Source organism: Perca fluviatilis, chromosome 18 (assembly GCF_010015445.1).
Source record: "Perca fluviatilis chromosome 18, GENO_Pfluv_1.0, whole genome shotgun sequence".
In the NCBI taxonomy this organism is placed as follows: domain Eukaryota; kingdom Metazoa; phylum Chordata; class Actinopteri; order Perciformes; family Percidae; genus Perca; species Perca fluviatilis.
The window spans coordinates 3,678,357-3,698,635 of record NC_053129.1 but is presented as its reverse complement, the minus strand read 5'-3'; the positions used below and the strand labels follow the sequence as shown (position 1 = coordinate 3,698,635).

The 20,279-nt window shown below is 43.5% G+C and overlaps 2 protein-coding genes across 2 annotated transcripts in view; one reads left to right on the top strand and one right to left on the bottom strand.

Moving 5' to 3' along the window:
- mdn1 (midasin AAA ATPase 1) overlaps positions 1–19,879 on the bottom strand; it is an 84,631-nt gene extending 64,752 nt beyond the window's left edge. The window contains exons 1-18 of the mRNA XM_039782301.1: positions 19,784–19,879; positions 19,402–19,628; positions 16,984–17,208; positions 15,575–15,682; positions 15,193–15,385; positions 14,906–15,115; positions 14,305–14,436; positions 14,047–14,150; positions 13,427–13,541; positions 13,023–13,195; positions 4,690–4,771; positions 4,367–4,462; positions 4,099–4,211; positions 2,439–2,587; positions 2,263–2,323; positions 1,418–1,629; positions 1,209–1,312; positions 919–1,063 (exon numbers count right to left, since the gene is read on the bottom strand). Of these exons, the coding sequence (XP_039638235.1) occupies positions 919–1,063; positions 1,209–1,312; positions 1,418–1,629; positions 2,263–2,323; positions 2,439–2,587; positions 4,099–4,211; positions 4,367–4,462; positions 4,690–4,771; positions 13,023–13,195; positions 13,427–13,541; positions 14,047–14,150; positions 14,305–14,436; positions 14,906–15,115; positions 15,193–15,385; positions 15,575–15,682; positions 16,984–17,208; positions 19,402–19,628; positions 19,784–19,879 (2,545 nt within the window). The remainder of the gene's footprint in view (positions 1–918; positions 1,064–1,208; positions 1,313–1,417; positions 1,630–2,262; positions 2,324–2,438; positions 2,588–4,098; positions 4,212–4,366; positions 4,463–4,689; positions 4,772–13,022; positions 13,196–13,426; positions 13,542–14,046; positions 14,151–14,304; positions 14,437–14,905; positions 15,116–15,192; positions 15,386–15,574; positions 15,683–16,983; positions 17,209–19,401; positions 19,629–19,783) is intronic.
- A 159-nt stretch (positions 19,880–20,038) lies between these two features.
- The window catches only part of casp8ap2 (caspase 8 associated protein 2), a 17,045-nt gene continuing 16,804 nt past the window's right edge, over positions 20,039–20,279 (top strand). Inside the window, exon 1 of the mRNA XM_039782303.1 lies at positions 20,039–20,279. This exon is cut by the window's right edge and continues 179 nt beyond it. The gene's annotated coding sequence lies outside the window, so the exon portion shown is untranslated.

Sequence of the window (20,279 nt, the reverse complement as noted above, 5' to 3'; positions counted from 1 at the left end):
AACTAAATTTGTCAGACATAACGCTCTGCTTCTGAAGACGCTCCCGTTGTGGTAGGACGCACGGCAGAAGACCGAACGAAACAACGGCACAGCCGGAACGCAGCGCGTCCACGCAACTCCAGGGTTAGAGGCTCTAATGTGGAAAAGTAGTATTCTACAGTTTATACACCGCAGACTTTTTTTATCTTTATCTTTGGGGTGCCTCGGTGTGGCTAAACTCTCTTTAATGTGTGTTTGGGAAATGGAGTGTCTGTCAGTTTCTGGTATAATAAAAACATAAACTCTGAGGCTCTTTCTTATTAACAGTGTAGAAAGCTTGTCATTTTAAGCCGCCGCTGACCGTTTCTGGGTTAGATGACAAATGTTGGCGGCAACAGATCATATGAGCTGTAGCTGATTAACATTAAGGCTGGAAGTGAGCAGCTAATGGTTAATGTGGTCTGACAGCCGACATCTGTGCTGTTCCAAAGATCACTGGGTAAAAACCACTAACCGACCCATACTGAACCAACATCTCATCTACAGGTTGTTGTGAACATTTATAGACTGCAACTACAAAAAGTGTTTCTACCAACATAAAGTAAAGAGAAAGTATTCAAGATCTATGAATTTAAGTTGGTTTTTTTTTGTTTGTCTTTTTTCAGAGATAGGAGAGAGAGGGGGAAGACATGCAATCGAGAGAGGGGGAAGACATGCAGGAAATCGTCCCACATCGGACTCGAACCCTCGACCACAATTTTAAGTTTTTTTTAACTGGTTACAAATGTTGAAAGCTGAATCTAAATGTATTCAATGAGGGATTCAGATATGGATTTGATCGATTCCAACGGCCTTGGTCCTGTGGCTAATAAGCAAATAGATCAATCTTTCAATAAAACGCTATGAAAGCCCAACCCTATGAGTAGCAGCAGTCCTCACCGGTGTCTCCACGGTCCAGCAGCACCAGAGATCCAGCGCTGCCCTCCAGCAGTCCACTCAAACACTCAAGGGTCTCTGCTGCCGCCAGATTGATCTCATCCAGCAGGATCCACTGGCCCTTCTTCACTGCCTGAGCTAATGTTCCCTACACACCAATACAAAGAGGGCCATTCACCTTTGAGGCATTTAGCCGTTATTTGACAGTTGACAGTACAGAGAGTGACAGGACACCAGGGGAGAGAGAGGGCTACCAGAGTGCCCCGATACATGAAATGTAATACGCTCTTTACCTCCACAAAGGCGAAGACCATGGCTGCCTCACAGGCTCGGATCTGCTGCTGGGTCTGGTTCAGCCTGGCAGCCAACGCCTCCCACTGCTCCTGCAGTAAGGCAGCTACACACACACACACACACACACACACACACACACAAATGAGTCTTTCATTGTGCTACAGTAGCCAGTTTACTAAATGTTATCATTGTGTATTCCCGTGCACACCGTTTGATTTCTCCTGCAGCTCCTTAGTGAGCGCAGACTTGCACACGTGGTCCATGAGTTTGAGCAGATCCTGCCAGCGCTTCCCCCTGAAGCAGGTCTGCACATGACCCAGGAAGGTCAGATTCTGCTTTCTCGAGTAAGTCTGGGAGAACAGGTCCTCGAAGGCCTCCCGCAGAGGGAGCAGGATCTGGTGGTGGTCTACTGGCTTGTACCTGCATTAGACAGAAACCCTTTTCTGTCATTTGGAAAATGAATGCTGGAGTGTGTTTGGACACAGAAGGTGTGACCTGGACCTGCTCTGTGCTTTAAGTACACTGTGGAGATTTCATTGAGCCTTTCTCACCCAATAATTGTTTGTATTCTCAAAACCTAATAAAAGTGTGAAATGAATTTTAATTAGGAGAATAGTGTAAAACTGAGTGACTTGTATGCACATTTATAAGAGATACAGTTTAATGCTCTCCTGCTCTCCTTTTCTTTGTCCTTTTGCAGGATTAGATACAGCACATGCAGCGTTGCAGGTTACTCCTGGCTTTTATTGGTTGCTCAGCTCTACACTGGTCCCATGGAGAAACACTCTGTAATCAGGGGATTGCTCCTTTATTCAGCAGCTGTTTTTCCTAATTCTCTTGACTGTCTGTCAATCTGCTCATTGTTTTAACCCGTTGTTTGAATGTTGCTAAGCGTTGCTCTGTAACCTTTCAGCTAGTCCGCAGGCGCTCTGAACAAACACTTTCTATCCATCACAATGACAGATGCTACTTGATATCACCAAGACATGGAATGTGTGTGTGATGGGAAATGTTATGGTAATGTTATTAAGGTGCAGTGTGCGTGTCACTCACCCTCCGAGCAGGTCGGCAGTGTCACTCTGCTGGTTCATGTTCACAACCCGCAGCCTGTGTCCTGGATTCAACAAACAATAAGGAAGACTTGAATCAGGAATGCTGTCAGACCAAGTGAAGGTATTTATGGACCCTTCAGCCTGTGGACAGGAGCTGAGCCGGGCTCCTGGGCTCACCTGTGACTCTGGCCAGGTGTTGGACGGTGGAAGTCTTTCCAGTCCCCGTCTCTCCCACCAGGAGAACAGGCTCTGCTTTGGCCACACACACGGCCAGCTGCTCCAGCAGCACAGCAGAGGGACGCGTGGCTGCAAAGGTCTGCACGTCCCTGTTCACGGGAATACACAACACGCTGAATGATTACATATTCCTTGGTATGCTTTGTATGTAGATATACTGGTGTCACAGTCCCCTCAGCCATAATATACCTTTTTCTTTTATTTTTTTAAATCAGTGTCAACATATTTAATGAACTGAAAGATGACAGATTTTGGAGAATATACAGTGACTATTGTGTTTCCTATTTAAACTTCATTTAGATAAATTTGTAAAGATTTCTAAGGAGGCCGTGTGACACAATTATTGTTTTAATCCGGTTATCTCGAGATCACAGGTTACTATTAAAATGTTAATTACATTTGCATTTTCCCAAGACATGTCAAAGATTATACTTAAAAACTATGCACACACCACTGTGAAGACAGTCCTTCCAGAAAAATGCGGAGTTTTTTTGAGATTGTTGCAGGCAAAAATCCTTGATTATGCGGCATGTTTTCTTAAAAAATGCAATGGAATATGCGGGATATTTATGCAATTTTATGCGATGAAATTGCAGGAACTTGCAAAAACTGCGGTTTGATGAAAAAGAGAAAAAAAGTGATTCCCCAACACCCTGCTTTTCGATAATGTTTACGTCGCGTAATTACGTCACTTCATAACGTTCCCATGGCAACAGGGGGAAATGGCTGCTCTTGTGTGAAGTAAACGCAACATTATTCAACTTTCTACTAAGATATATGTGACTTTTTTGCAACGAAAATGCGGGGATTGTGAAATCATGCAAGCCCTGCGTATTTTGCGCAGAAATCTGCAATTTCTGCGACGAAAGTGCGGCGTATTTGAAAAAAAATGCGGCCCCCACATAAATACGCGGACTTTGGCTGATTATGCATTGACATAATCGCGTTTTTCTGGAGGGACTGTGAAGAGGTTTACAATGCAACTGCTTGAAAAATGTATAAATAAAAAATAGAAACATGTAGAAGAAATGATTCCTTATCAAAATTCACATCCCGTCCTGTGTATTGAAGAACAAAAAGTGGCTTAGCCTCCACAAGCTACTGCTCATACCAGACCAAGGGGGGTTATTAATGAGCAAGAGTGCGTTGTATTGCTTATGAATAAAATTTTGTTTTTCAATTTGCAAGAGAAATGTGTTTCAAAAGTTACATCTCACTGGCTTTAAATCCCTCGATTAGATGGAGAAATAACAAACGTTTACAATATGTAAAAGCTCAAAGTCAATCAGTGCCTTATTATTCCTGTTAATATGGCTTACTGGACACACTTGTGCCAGTTTTTGCATGCTGCTTCCTTTGTTGTTAAAGTCTGACACCCGTTCATATTGGCTTTGGGAAAGAATCAATGTGAAAATTTGGGCATGTCCTGATGGGTTTGTTTACCATAATGCAGTTTTAAATCAATCCAATGTTTATTCAATTTACCAGCAGGGGGTCTATTTGGCCCTATCAGTAGGTGGATGTTGGCACAGCAACGAGCTGATGCATATTTGGTGCAAACAGAGGTCAAAGGGGGCGTCAGGCAGGATGTCCCACTTACACATTCAGCTGCACCGCTTCAGTCTGCTTCCGACTCAGAGTCACTCTGCCCACCGCCGCCTCCAGCTCGCTCAGCGAGATGCCCGGCTGGTACATCTGGCAGAAGTGCTGCGCCTGCAGACAAACAGCAGCCAGGAGTTAGATTCAGGACATGTTTCTGTATACAATGTAGATTATAAATACTACTTCCTTATTCTTTAATCAATCAATGCTGTAGATTTGCATGAACCCAATCCTTATGTTTTTGCCAAAGCCGGCTGGTCACATACCTTCTCTTTGGAGATGTTGAGCTTGCTTCCGATGATCTCGGCCATTCGCAGTCGACTGTCAGGCCGAGACAGCATGGCTGTGAAGCAGTCCAGAGCCTGGCAACCAAAGGCACCAGCACAAGGCATCAGTCAATACAAGTCGTGTAACCAGAATCACCACCACTCGTCTGATTAGAGGTTTTACACCCTGGCTTCAATCAGAACACATCCCAGTGCGATATGATAATATAGAATATAAAATAATTTAAGCAGTACTAAACTCAATACAACTAAATCAAATGCTTTTCTTTTCGCTGACCTTTGAAGAAATCAAAGCCACTAACCTCTTGGAAGACATGTTGTGCTGTGGCTGAGGACGTGCTGTCAAAGTTAACGCTGATCCGCTCACACCATTTCAGCAGGTCCCTGCAGAGTCGTGATGAAGAAAACAGAAGTAATCATGAATGAGGAGCATGAACCCTAATGACCCAGACCAACACATATGATGAACTTTGCAGTTAATGACATTGATCAATGAAGCACATTTGTGCTATCGAAGTGCAGAGCATGGAAACTAGAGACACACTGATTTAACGGCTGAACCCTGGCCAGCACACACATCACACTGATGAAAATTCCAAAAGCAGCCGGGCAGATAATGTCTCTAAGTGAGGAGGTGTTACCTAATGACAAAGCCTTGGTTTGACCTGTAGAATGTGGGATTCCAGCCCAGCGTACAGAGGACAGTCCAATCAATACTCTATCGAACACAGCAGCAGCTAGTGGAAAGCTAATTAAACCCTGCCGCTGCAGACTGGCTGGTGGTTTGGGGGGGGAGGGGTGTCTGAGAAATGAAAGACCAAGGGGCCCAAAGCTGATGCCGACTGTCAGGAGCAGAGAGGCCAGACACCGAGATGTGTACTTTTTTATATATATATATAAAAATCTACATTAAAGTAGTTTATTTATGTTCTTTTTCCGTTATAACTGACTATCAAACTGGATATTAAAAAAATTCTGGGGCATTCATTGTTTGCGTTTGTTCATGTTTCACAAAGAGTTTAACCTGAGCCAGACCGACAACAAAGATTATCATCATATCACATCCATACAGGGATAGTAGTATACAGTTGTTAAATCATAATAAAATATATGACACACTGGTATCGGATTGGTACTCAGTATCAACAGATACGCAAGTTCAGGTAACTTAGCACAAAAAGTAAGGAAATTTGTGTTTGGTAGATTATTTCTCTGTGGTAACAATGCTTTTTATCAATAAATCTTATACCCTTGGAAAGCCTGTTTAGTTCCCTTTCAAATGGTGTCCCATTCGTAAGGAACATGCATTTGTGGGATGAGCAGCAGAGCTGAGTATGTGGGTTGTGTTAGGTTGTAAAATGTTAAAACCATGCTTAGGTTTTGAAAACATTGTTTAATGGGGCCTGCAGCTAAATCTAATCAAGTAACTACACTAATCAGCATTTGTCTGACTCACACCTTCTCTAGCTTCTAGAGAATCATCAGTCATTTAGCATACAGGAGAAAGCTCCTTGTCTCCACACATGGAGATCTATTGTATCGGTTTTGGGGGAGCCACCCTGTTGGGCCAGACTGGGTTAGAACAAAGGAAATGCATATCTCTGTAGAATCGACACTACCATGATAAACAACCTTAGTCTGTGACCTGAAATTCAGAGGTTTTAAGTTTTATATTTGATTGTGTTTTGACTGTCGTTTTCATCGCGTTTTATTAAACCTTTTGCTTAACTTTCAATTCGACCCCAGCCTCTCCTTCCTCCTCAGAAATCTAAGTGACACGTCTTTTAGTTTTCTTAACAGTTGCGCCCATGAAAAATTGCCAAATCTTCTCTGCCATTGACTCGTTTGGTGTTTGGTGGATTGGATGATTGAAGTTTAAAGAAACCAGACATATTGGCAATTTAACAATTTATTCATTTCACAAACAGGAACCTCAGGGGCCATCCACATGGAGACGCTTTTTGGTGCAAACACACGTTTTGCATCGTTTGGGCCGACCGTCCAAACGGATCCTGTAAACGCACTGCCTGAAAACCTGGTCCCAGAGTGAAAAAAAAACGGCTGCGGAAAACGGCTCCCTTTGGCTTCGTTTGGACGGTGAAGACGCATACTTGCGTATCGACGATGCCATCGCCACACCCCTCGACCACTTACCCACACTAGCACTAGGTAGCGCACGGCCATTGACACGACTGTGGTGAAGCTAACCATATCCCATCTCCATGGTCAAACCAGCTCACTTCATCTAAATACTTTCCTCTGCTCTGCCGGTCCTGGATTCTACACAAGATATATTGCTAACGTTATGTAGCTAACGTTAAACATCGCTAAAGTAGCTGACCGCTCCAGCAGCGAAGTAACGTTAACGTTAGCTGCTATGGTTAGCCGTTTATAAAGTGGAAGTAGACAACTTATCAACTAGCTAGCTAATCTGTCTGCTTATCAACTCCTTAAAGGGATTATATTAACTTTTACCACGGCTTATTGTAGAAAGGCTACCGCAAGAAAAAAACGTGTAGATTATCAAAAAGACATTGGATCATTGATGTTTGTTTGACTGCCGATGTTAGCTCTGCTAGCAAGCGCGCTGCAATCATGTCCGATGGCAGACAGAACTGCAAAATAAAAACCAATCCAACAGCACATTATACAATGTAAACAAAGACACGTTTTCTTGTTGCGGCCTTTATAAAATGAGCAATGGTGAAAGTTATTATAGTCCATGAATGATGGTCATGTTATGATGGGAAGTGATAGGACTATGCTCTTCTTCTCCGTTTTTGGTGAATTTCTGCAGCAGAAGCAGCGCCACCTATAGGCCTGGAATATGAAGTAACATGTTGAGTCTTTTACAAATGGATCAGTTTGGACGCACATTTTTTTTGACAGTTCCAGGGAAGACGGGTACAAAAAAAAAAAAAAAGATTGTTTTGGTACGTGTGGACGTGGCCTCAGTAGCATGTGGAAGAACTATACACAGCCACAACAGCCTGGCACCTCCTCCTCATGCTGGTCACACACTGCTGTGGGATGGCATCCCATTCTTCAACCAGCAAGTCAGCCAACGTGGTTGTGTTGGTCACTCTGGCACGAAATGCACGCCCAAGCTGATCCCACAAGTGTTACTTGGGGTTGAAGTCAGGACTGCTGGCAGGCCATTCCATCCTCTCCACTCCCATATCTCTGATAAACCCCGCCCTGTGGGGGATAGCGTGGTCATCTTGGAGGATAGAGTTCGGTTCCAGACTGTGGAGATATGGGATTGCCACTGGTTTCAGAATCTCATCTCTATATCTCTCTGCATTCAGATTGCCTCCAATGATGACAAGCCTTGTTTTTCCATTGAGGGAGATGCCGCCCCACACCATCACACTGCCTCCACCGAAAGGTTTTACTCTATCGGTGCAGCAATCAGCATAGCGTTCTCCGCGTCTTCTCCACACTTTGACCCTACGATCCAACTACTATAGGCAGAATCATCCAATCCACCAAACGAGTCAATGGCAGAATAAGCTGTTTGGCATTGGCAGAGAAGATTTGGCAAATTTTTCATTGGCGCAACCCACATACTCATCCCACAAATGCATGTTCCTTACAAATGGGACACCATTTGAAAGGGAAGTAAACAGGCTTTCCAACAGTATAAGATTTATTGCTAAAAAGCATTGTTACCACAGAGAAATAATCTACCAAACACAAATTTCCTTACTTTTTGTGCTAAGTTTACACACACACACACACACACACACACACACACACACACACACACACACACACACACACACACACACACACACACACACACACACACACACACACACACACACACACACACACACACACACACACACACACACACACACACACACACACACACAATATTATATATTATATCAGCTGGGAGGAGGCCTCGGGGGAAGACCCAGGACTAGGTGGAGGGATTATATCTCCAACCTGGCCTGGGAACGCCCAGTCGGAGCTGGTTAATGTGGCTCAGGAAAGGGAAGTTTGGGGTCCCCTGCTGGAGCTGCTCCCCCCCAGACGAAGATGGATGACTGATATTACAGATTTTCATATTTGCACTGAAGTTACAGTTGAGGCCAAAATTATTAGGCCCCCAGGAATTATGGAACATTTTCCTAAAATTCTTTCCAATGTTTACTGATTAGCAGCATTGATATAATCAAACATTCACCAGTGCTATCTTTTGGTACATTTTGGAATATAAAATAAATTTTTAGGCTTGCTTTATATCAAATATAGTGAAAAATGGGGTGGTCAAAAATATTATCCCCCATGTGAATCTTTGCTTTTAAAAAAAAAAAAACAAACAAAAAAAAACACACCTAATTAACCAATCAGCTTTCAAACCAAACCTGTGCAGTCAATTGGCTTCCTAACAACACCTGAGCATTCAATCAGCATAAAAGGACTCCAAGGAACAGGGCACTTGAACACATTACTGAAAGGGACTACTTTTACTCACCATGCCCAAGACAAAGGAAATCAGTCTTGAGCTCAGAAAGAAGATAGTGGAGGCTTGTGATAAGGGGGAAGGCTATACTGCCATTTCCAAGTGTTTCACAGTGTCTAGACCGCTGTACCAAGTACAAGGAGACAAATTCTTTAAGAAACAAACCTGGGCATGGTCGTAAGCGCAAGATTTCAAGAACTCTGGAGAGTAAAATAGTCAAAGATGTCAGTTAGAAGCCACGGACATCTGCCAAGATGATTGTTGGTAACCTGGCCTCTTCTGGAGTTGATGTTTCAGGGAACACAGTTGTGAGGGCTCTTCATCGTGGTGGGCTTCAGACCATTGTCCCAGAAGAACCCCTTTACTCAAAGAGTGGCACATCACAGCCAGACTGAGGTTTGCCCGTGAACATTTGAAAGGTAAAGATGAGTTTTGGAAGTCTGTGCTTTGGTCTGATGAGACTAAACTGGAACGGTCGTCGCTGGTCTTCCAACAAGACAATGACCCAAAGCATACATCAAAATTGGTCCAACAGTTCCTGAAGGATACCAAAACCAAGGTCCTGGAGTGGCCCGCACAGAGCCCAGACCTCAATCCTACTGTGAATCTGTGGCGGGTATTCAAAGTGAATGTCCATGCTTGGAAACCACGCAATTTGGACCAGCTGGAACAATTTGCAATGGAAGAATGGGCCAAAATCCCTCAGGAGACCTGTGCCAACCTAGTAAAGAACTACTCTAAGAGGTTGTTGTCAGTTGTGGCTCAGAAAGGGTACACTATTGATTATTAATGGCCCAGGGGATAATAATTTTGGACGTCTCATTTTTGCCCTTTCTTGTTTCAACTCGGTGTATCAATAAAATATCCTGATCAAACTTAGTGGACATTTTGTCTTTGGTATTTTGGAAACAAATACACTATAAGCACTTGTTGTTAAAGGGGTGATAGAATGATTATATAGGGTATTTTACACTGTTCCTTAAGGTCTCCTAATGGGGTATGTAACATTGGTTGGGCTGAAAATTGCCCGAATGATATTTTATTAGGCCCTTAACCACCCTGTGAATATGGCTCTATTTGGAACAAGAGCTTTTCTTCCAAATATGGTATGCTCATGAATATTCAGAATGAGCTACGCGCTGATTGGTTTGAGCAAACTACATAGAAACACATGGGAGACTCGACAGCAGGTCTCATTGCAAAGTTATACATTGTTTATCGGGCTATTCGTTATTAAATTCACTTCTGATACTTTTTAGCGAGAAATCAACTATATAAAGCTCAAATATGGGCCGTTTTACGAAATTGATGGCTAATTGCAAATTTGGTAAGACTGTGTTGGCCGGAGTTTAGCCGCTGGTGCTGCCTGCCGCCCGCCGGTGCTGCCACGCCGTAGCCCCGCCTTCCTTCACAGACCCGGCCTGCTATGAGTGCTTGGAGCTCCGTCACGGCTGGCAGCCCACAGCAGGGACTACCAACACCGCTGCCCTGACAGAGCTCCAGGGCCTTCAACTCCCCTCTTCCTGCTAGCTAAATGGCCCGTTGTGTGAGAGTGAGAGCTCCGTCAGCGAGCTTGTTACACCAGCAATCTGTTACCTCATGTTACACACATGTCACGACACTTATACAAAATCTAACTAAAGGTCTTATAAAGCTAACAACGGTGTCCGATTTCAAGTTAATGAATATTTGTGAAGACAAAGTGTTTCGTTAGCTGCGACTGTCCCTTCAATCCTAGCTATGTGTAGCTACAAACCACGGATAGTTAGCTTCCTTTTCGCCTTAATTTGATTATATTACAGTTTGAATTTCGTCACGCCACTTACACAACATCTAACTATATGTCTTATAAAGCTAACAACGGTGTCCAATTTCAAGTTAATGAATATTTGTGAAGACTAGGTGTTTCGTTAGCTGTGACTGTCCCTTCAATCCTAGCTACAAATCACGGATAGTTAGCTTCCTTTTCGCCTTAATTCGATTATATTACAGTTTGAATTTCGTCACGCCACTTACACAACATCTAACTAAAGGTCTTATAAAGCTAACAACGGTGTCCGATTTCAAGTTAATGAATATTTGTGAAGACTAGGTGTTTCGTTAGCTGTGACTGTCCCTTCAATCCTAGCTACAAATCACGGATAGTTAGCTTCCTTTTTGCCTTAATTCGATTATATTACAGTTTGAATTTCGTCACGCCACTTACACAACATCTAACTAAAGGTCTTATAAAGCTAACAACGGTGTCCGATTTCAAGTTAATGAATATTTGTGAATACCAGAGGAATTCTAAGAGGAGGCTAGCTAGCTAGCTCTCATTGATAGAGCTCCATCCAGCCGCAGGCGCTATCAATGAGACTCAGGGACAAGCGGCGTTTATTTCCCCAATCGTTTGTTTAAATAACTCAACACATTATAATTACACACATTTAAAAGAGTAACTAGAACCTGTGGTAACAGATTGCTGGTGTAACAAGCTCGCTGACCGCGCTGTCACTCACACATACCGGGCATTTAGCTAGCAGGAAGAGGGGAGCTGCAGGCCCTGGAGCTCTGTCAGAGCCGCGGCGTTTAGTGGTCCATTAGCGGTGTTACCGGTGACTCTGCGCGGGTATGGCTGCCAGCCGTAACGGAGCTCACAGCAGGCCGGGCGGCGAGGCAACAACCCAGGCAGCACCGGCTGCTTAATTCCGACCCACAGTCTGACAAAATTTGCAATTAGCCATCCATTTTTGTAAAACGGCCCATATCTGAGCTTTACATAGTTGATTTCTCGCATAAAAAAGTTTCAGAAGTGAATTTTGTAATGGAATAGCAGAGATCTGCGTGACCTAGCTAGATTCAGAAGACTACCTGATCTCAGGTCAGTTGTGTATGTAAATGTTGGGGCGTGACTGTTCTCTTAAGGTTCCGGATTTTGAGATGCTTACGCAAGCAACTCAGCTTTGTTGAGATTCGCCCGTTACAGAGGCAGTTTCAAAATATATGATTTTCATAGTAAAGGGGTGTCAATGGGATTTTGAGCTTCTATGTATGTCCTTTTTACCCACTGAACTGTCGTTATTCAACTATGACAGGGTAAAATCGGTTTTGCATTCTATCACCCCTTTAATGGTCATTTCCATGGAGAAATAAAGAGTTTTGTCTAATTTCATATGGGGGGGCTAATAATTTTGGCCTCAACTTTATGTTCTAGTTCGGTCAAATAAAGCCATTAAGTATACGTTTGTGTGAGCTTCCTCATTTGTGTTACAAGCAGGAGCCAACTTGTAAACAAAATTCAATTGTCAAGCTAATTATGAGCAAACCTTTCAAATGTCGCAAAAAAGGATAGTGCTACAGCGTAGTTCGGTCAGAAGTTATAGAAGCGCCATAGACTATGCATGGCTGTAATCCTCCAGGAAACAGAGGAGAAGTAGAGGCTGCTAAACAAGTGCCTCGGCCATCAAACTGTCTACCAGAGAAACATGAGTAAATAAATAGGTTCACTACATCAGAACTTATTCATATTCTATATCCCATTTAGAGCATCAACTCTTTTTCCACAAAGACAAACCACCTCAAGAGAGCGGGAACACTTTTTTGCCTAATTGAAGTTTTATTGAGTTTTATTTAATTGTTTCCCTTACCAAATAAAGATTAGCATAACTTGATTTAAAGGTCCAATGTGTGGGAATTTCTTCCATCTAGCGTTGGGATCATATATCACAATCAACTCTCTCTCACCACACAGTTCAAAATAGGTATTACAGCTACGGTAGCCTTCACACTTCAAAAAGCCGGTCTCTTGCTCTTTTCAATCTCCTTTTTCTTTTTCTGGGCAAAGAAGAAGAAGACTCCTATTCCTGAAATTTGGATTTTGAATACGTGTGGTCCTCCATGTTTCCTTCTTCAATCTTGCCGGGGGTGGGAAGCTACGATACCCATTAGCAGCATTAGCAGCAGCTGTGAGTTTATCATGTGACAGCAAAAACGTGAAAGGTGGAGCAGTATGTCCTGTATGTCCCTTACCGGCTAACGTATTTCAAGATGGAGCATGAATATGGAGCAACACAGATTTTGATAATGAACTACTAAACACGTTACACACTGGACCTTTAAATAAATACCAGACTAAGGAAAGTAAAGGAGGAGCAGAGAAAGTAGTGAGCTGGGCCTCACCTCATTGACAGTGCCCTCCCCTCCAGCGGGGGGCTGTTGTCCTGCTGGCTGTCCTCAGGGGGGTGGAGGCTGCCTGTGTCCAGGTCCGAGTGTCTGCCCCCAGTCAGCTGGCAGAAGATATCCAGGAGACGGTCTGACACCACCGTCAGCTGTGGATACCTGCTAATGAGCACCTACACACAGAGACAGGGGTAAGCTAGTAATATACCAGGGTCATTCTGGAAGGTTTTTGTCTAATATAAAAAAAAAAAAAACTGTATGTGAAAAGATTACCGTGTTGACCAGTAGTATTATGGACTACGATGTTAAATGTCCTGGAGCTATGCAGGGAATTACGTGAAGTCATGTACTAAGCTGTTGGGGGGCTGTAGCGGAGTGGCGGCTCCAAAGCCAACAACACTCACCTTCTTCAGCTCTTCTCGTGTCATGTTGCCCATTTGCAGCTTGGTCCAGTACTTGTCCAGCAGCGCTGCATGAGAGTTCTGTGGTTTGTGCCAGCTGCCACCACTGAGGTACATCCTGCAACAAGTACAACAGCCATACTGATGTCATATCATGCCCACTGTATGCAGAGACTGGCTGGGTATGCGGAGGTGTCAAAGCAGGCTGGGTCGTTTTTTATTGTTAACACAACTACTTCCATCATTGTCTGTGTGGACAGCTGTGTACTGTTGTCCCCAAATATAGGACTCATGGGGCCTCATGCAAGGACTTTTTCGTATTCTTATCCTAAACCTCTCGTATAAATGTTGCAAGTCGGATTCACCAAGCTTTCTTAACTGCACAAATTGTGTGTGAAATGTGAATTTCTTGTTTCAACTTGATAAATTGCCAGTGGTTCATGAGCAGGTTTGGGAGATGCATGAGCCTGTTTGGATGAACGGTGTGTGCCTTCCCTCCGTGGCATCTGCTGCAGACCACGGCGTTTAGGCTACATGAACAGTCAGTGGGATGTCCATGGAGCCTAAATATCCAAATAGTGAAAGATAATCAGGTTACATTTACAACGTAATGACATTGTTACCTTCTTGTTGCAAAAAACTGAAATCCAGGCGCAACATCGATGCAATCCTCCCGCCCTGGAATCATCAGCTTTTTATTCTCCATCAAAGGCAGGAGCACAGATATCTGAAAAAGGACATTTCAGTAAAGTTATGGCTTGTTGCAATAAATCATTTACATTAAGCTGATTATTAAGAATATATGCAGAGAATGTAGGCATATTGAGTATATGTTTGAACTGACAATATTAAGGCCGTGTTCCTTTTAAGTTTTAACTCACCACATCCAAAGGTGCGTGGTCAATGTCTTCCAAGAGGATCCACTGGCCGTTAGATACAGCCTGTGTCAGCGTCCCTGGCTGCCACACAAACTTCCCTGGTATATCAGTACACCGGTACATGCCGAGCAGCATCTGTCAAACAAACAAAACACATTTGTAAATGTTCAGCCTTTCACTTAACCTGCATTGAATGCTAAAGGGGCACTCCAGGGATTTAGTATTTAAAACTTCCAAAAAAGTTGGGGGACACATAAGGGACATATTTAAAATATTAAAATGGTGAAAATCAAAGCAGCAGAGGCCGAGATACCCAATACCCTTTTAGTCCCTTGTACGGGCCAGGCTTCAGAAACACTGGATCCTACAGTTCACTCTGTGTGTGTGTGTGTGTGTGTGTGTGTGTGTGTGTGTGTGTGTGTGTGTGTGTGTGTGTGTGTGTGTGTGTGTGTGTGTGTGTGTGTGTGTGTCCAATGTTTCTCCATTTCCAGCTCGTAATGCTTTCTGTTAAGCCTACGTAACGTTCAGCCCTCAGAAACTGAATCTTGTGTGTAAAATTGGTGGAGTGCCCCTTTAAGTTTCAATTGACTCCATGCATTCTCACCTTGCTGTCAGTTTGATCCCCGAGCTGGACCTTGAGGATCTCTGTAGGTTTTTTATGTCCTGTAACAGCAGCCATGAACTCAACCAGGGCAGTTTTACCGCATCCAATGGGACCCTCCAGCAGCACAGGCGTCTGGGAAGCCACAGCCAACGCCAGTCTTCTCAAATTGCGGCAGGTTGAGTCCACCAGCACCAGATCTTTTTGGTTCCTCTGCAAATTAAGATTAATATTAGGACCAGAATGATCAACAGCAGACTGTTTGATGGGACAAAGCAAAGGGAACATACCTGTTCTGCCTGTCTAGGAACGATCCTGGGTAAGATAACACCACACACTGCTACCACATTCTGGGACAGGTCCTCTGATACCACCTGGCCCCTGGTAAACTTATTAGCTTTCTCCTGGCGCCACATCACAGAGCCCTGATTGGCTAACACCAGGGCCTTTTCTACCTCCAGCTGCTGAGTTTCTTCCAAAGCTCTAAAGAAACCAGGAAAAAGGGAGGACTCTGACATGATACTTCTGTACTTTTATTCAATTGAAATCTTTTGAGTGCAGTACTTTTACCTGTAATTGAGTATAATTCACAATACTTCTTCCACCTCTGATTGAGACTAAATATGTTGACATATTATGACAATAGATTAAGGAAAAACAAAAGGTACATACTTAATTTTCATGTGCAGGATCTCATCACTCGTCAGTACCTTCCTCAGGAAGATGCTTTTCTGATTATCAGTCATATGAGAGACCAGCGCTAAACAATGGGCAGTGTACCTGTTGGAGGCAATGAGAAAATACAGTGCTTTTACTTTGTTGAGCACACAAGCAGGACACCAAAGATTCTACTATCTGTTGTAGGGAGGCTACATAAAGGCATACAACAGTATTAACAATGTAACAGCTGAATGTAAACAGCAAGACAGATATGGATGAAAATAACTAATAAAAAACACATTTTGACGTCATCATTGGATTACTGCCCATTACCATTTTGGCAATTAGCAGAGCAAGAAAACCATAGAAAGACCTGCATGTCAGTGAAGTAAACATGTTACTGATAACATTACCAATGCTTCTGATCTATTCAAGTGTGCCAGTAAGCCATGACACTGAGCCAGCATGAACAGTACCAGCATCAGTCATTTTATCATTTACATACGTGTAATTAATATTGTGACATGTCAAAATGTCTTCTGTGAAAAAGGCCTATTGTAGTTAATGTTAATGATAAATGACAACATTACTTTGACAATGATAAATGTAGACGTAATGTTGTGGATTGTCTTTTTTCAAGTTTCTGCAAGCTGACTTTCAAAACGAGATGAAGAAAATACAATAAGGACTCAGAGAGCGCAGACCTCCGCCAAGCCATGTCCTCTCTCACAAGGTTAATGCTCAGTCAATTTTAACAGTCAGAAACTCATTTTTATAATTATTCTGACACCACACCCTATCTGGCAATGTTAACGAAACAGAAAAATTATTTGTGTGCGCCCCGTGATTGGGATCACCCTTCCACCAGAAAATCAGACCAGTAGCAGTGTTTCCTCTATATTGATTTTGTAGTGGCGGCCCACCATGGCAAAATTTCTGCCACCATGGTTTCAGAAATAGGGCTGTACAAAAAATGTAGTCGCGGTTGCCTTTGAAATTATCCTGCCGACATAATGCACCCCCTGTTGGCTGCCGCTCACATTGCAATTTAACTAGTGTTTCTGTAATCCTGCTGACAGACAGACAGACAGACAGACAGACAGACAACAGGCAAACCAGCAAAACATGACCTCCTTGGCGGAGGTAATAACAAAGGATGACAAAAAAACAAAACAAGGATGGCATGCTTTGGAAAGGCAGTCAGCAGTAATGTCCAGGAAATGAGCTGAACAATGCAAACACACCCACATAGTCTTTACATTTAGAAATGCTTCAAACATAACTGAGCTGACCTCACCTCACAGAGACAGAGACATACACACTCTTTTTGGATTTCAAATGAAACCAGCTGTAGTTAAGGGTTGTATGTCCTAAATGGTCCATGAAGCCTCTGGAGGGCGGAAGAGAAAGCAGGTACATACCCTCGCACCATGACATCACTAGTGAGCAGCTGGGACACGCACGGACTCCAGTCCCAGAGCATTCGAAACTTGGCACAATCACTCTGGAGGAAACGGAGGGTGGCACCCATGAGGTCACGCAGCTTCATCCTCCTGGGGCCGTACTGAACAGCTGAGGACTCTTCACTGGTGAAGAAGAGCCTCTGAAACACTGGGGGGGCATCGTTGAAGTACCTCGCAGCAAACCTTATGGAGAGAAGTAGAGCGCTGGTCAGGGTGACGTAGCCTGCAGAAATGCATGCTTAGGTTCCTGCATCAGTGTTTGAGTGCCAGAGGATTCAGCATTTTTGGAGCTTCAGCGCTACTAGGAACTTAAAGCCAGGATATTTCAGACTTTTTTTCACTAGTTTATACCATTCTTTTATTTTGGTCTCTGTCAAGCCCCCTAACTCAGTGAAGTTGCAATACTAAATCACTTGAGTAGCCCTTTAAGATTTACTACAAAGTTGCTGCTTTTGTGATCTAATTTTTTGTTCTTTTTTTTTTGTTGGAGAAATTAAACAGCAGTCATTTATGCCCCAAACTCTGTGCTGTACGATGTTTGGAAAACGGTACAATAGTAATTCCCATAATGTAGCTTTGTATACATGAGGTAGTCTGGATCAATGGAATTTCCAGGATAGTTGCATGACATCCAGCATGATGTCCCTCCACTTCCTCTCTCTCTGTGTTGGCGTTCTCAAACTCCGTTCTCTTCTGGAAACAACTAACTTGTAGCTAGCGAGCTACACGCTAAAAATGTCATGTTTTGAAGAACATTAACAAGACAGTCCTGATTGGTTCTTTCAGGGAATGATTGTAAAGATTAATAAAGAATATGTTTAGATCATTTCCTCTCTAACTGGGAGGTTTTATAAAGAATATGTTGGATAATTTCCTCTCTAACTGGGAGGTTTTATAAAGAATATGTTAGATCATTTCCTCTCTAACTGGGAGGTTTTATAAAGAATATGTTAGATCATTTCCTCTCTAACTGGGAGGTTTTATAAAGAATATGTTGATAATTTCCTCTCTAACTGGGAGATTTTATAAAGAATATGTTTAGATCATTTCCTCTCTAACTGGGAGGTTTTATAAAGAATATGTTGATAATTTCCTCTCTAACTGGGAGGTTTTATAAAGAATATGTTGATAATTTCCTCTCTAACTGGGAGGTTTTATAAAGAATATGTTGATAATTTCCTCTCTAACTGGGAGGTTTTATAAAGAATATGTTGATAATTTCCTCTCTAACTGGGAGGTTTTGGGACTGATTGGTGGGGTTGCTGTGGACCAAGTCCACACGGAGAGCCACTGTTAAGAGCCAATGAGGTTTAACCATGTATCAGCTAATATAAATAGCTCACGTTAGGCCTGCACGATAAATCGTTAAAAAATGTTTTTATTGAAAGCATTTGACATTGACATGTTTTAATTATGTTAAGACATGTTCAAGGAGTTGAGATAGAGCCTGTATCAGGGCCATATTTAGTTCAATGTGTTATATGTCACTATTTCTGGTAGCCTACTGTACTTAAATGGCCAGTATTTACTTTATTTTCTTTATTCATTAAAGCTTCTATGTTTACAGGCTTGTGGTGATGCGCAATGTGCTATAGGTGCAAAAAAAACAATGTTTGGTACTGCCAATTAGTTTGGTTTTGTCATGGTTCATATGTGCAGAGAATCGTGATATCAATTCTAAGCCAAAAAAATGGTGATTCATATTTTTCCCTGAATCGTGCAGGCCTAGCTCATGTTATTGAATTGTGTCAACAGTTAACTTCATTTAATGTTGTATGTTGTATGTGCAAATGTTCCACCAAAACAAGTTCCTTCCTGAGACTATTTAGCCGAACCACAGTTGCTGCATCCAGAGCTCAGTCTGCTAGTGTTTTTTTCTCCTATCCTGGAATGTATCTGTGGTGCAGCCAGACCTTAATCCACAGCGCTGTGGAGATAAAGCTGGAAATGCCAGACTATACATGAGGTGACTACTGATGTATCCATTTTTGCCCAACTTTGATCAAAGCATGGTGGCTACTGTCAAGGCTGGATTGCCAACTGGGCAAAGACCCCAGACCCTCAGAGCCCTAGTTTTACTGTGTCTGCTTTGCACTAAATAATGGTGATATTAACTGAATAGACCTGAAGGGTCCTGTGCAAAAAAATAGTTGTAATACCTTTGTTATTTCAAATGATATTGTGCCAACAGGATGCAAATACATCGGTTTACTTTGTTTACTAGAAGGCAACAAGATACGTGGAGAAGAGAAGAAGAGGTGGTGGAGGGTGCCAACAGGGGCCCACGCCTCATTTTTGCCCAAAGGCCCCCAACTGAGTAAATGCAGCCATGTGTCCTGGTGCAGCCTCTCTAGGGGCTTATGTGAGTGCACTTACCCCTGAGCATCAGGACTGATGCCGAGGAGCTTGCTGAGGGCCACACACAGGCGCTCGTGGAGGTCATGGTTGATCCTGCCTCCAGCTCTGACCCTCTCTGCGTTGCGCTCCAACAGGTCCAGGACCAGCGGCCGCAGGTGGCGAGCAATCAGCAGTGTGTAATCCTTCTCCAACAGCAGGTGAGCCACACACTCCAGAATACACTGCCTGTCCTGCTGGCTCCATATCTGAGGACGACACATCATCATGGGACATTTAAATAGGGAGTGCTTGACAAAGCCACACATTAATCAATATGTCTTCACAATATGTCCATCCTAGGGTTTACCATGCAGCCCACTAGTTTCAGTAGAGCGTCCAGTGAGCGGTGCACATGTCTCACCTGTTTGGCCAGATAGCGGCTCAGCTCGCTGTGACTAGTGTCAACATGTCTGGAGATGGTGGCCAGAGCCGACAGGCTCAGCTCTAAGTGTTCCATCTTCTCCCCCCTCCCTCCCCCCTCCGGACGGTTAGGGTCAGGGCTCCGCTCCGCACACCAAACCAGCTCGCGCGCTTTATCAACAGCTATTTCCAGTTTTAAAGCTAACTGGGAGCTTCATCACGCGCTTCTCTGTACCACAACACGCACGTTCCCGTCACTGCTGTTAAAATCCTGTCCACATGTGAGTGAAGCACAAGTCCTTCCGGGTCGGAGGTTTGACTATTGGGCGTCGCACTGTGATGACGCGTCGGACAGCGTCGCGAGCACAGTGTAACTCTCTCCGCGAGTGGAACAGCTGTCGCTCGAGCCTGATGTGCTGCTATTTCCCGCTTTGGTTCCAGCGGGAAGCCCTGGGCACAACCACCCCGCTGCTCTCCGGTAGTCCTACACGGGTCCA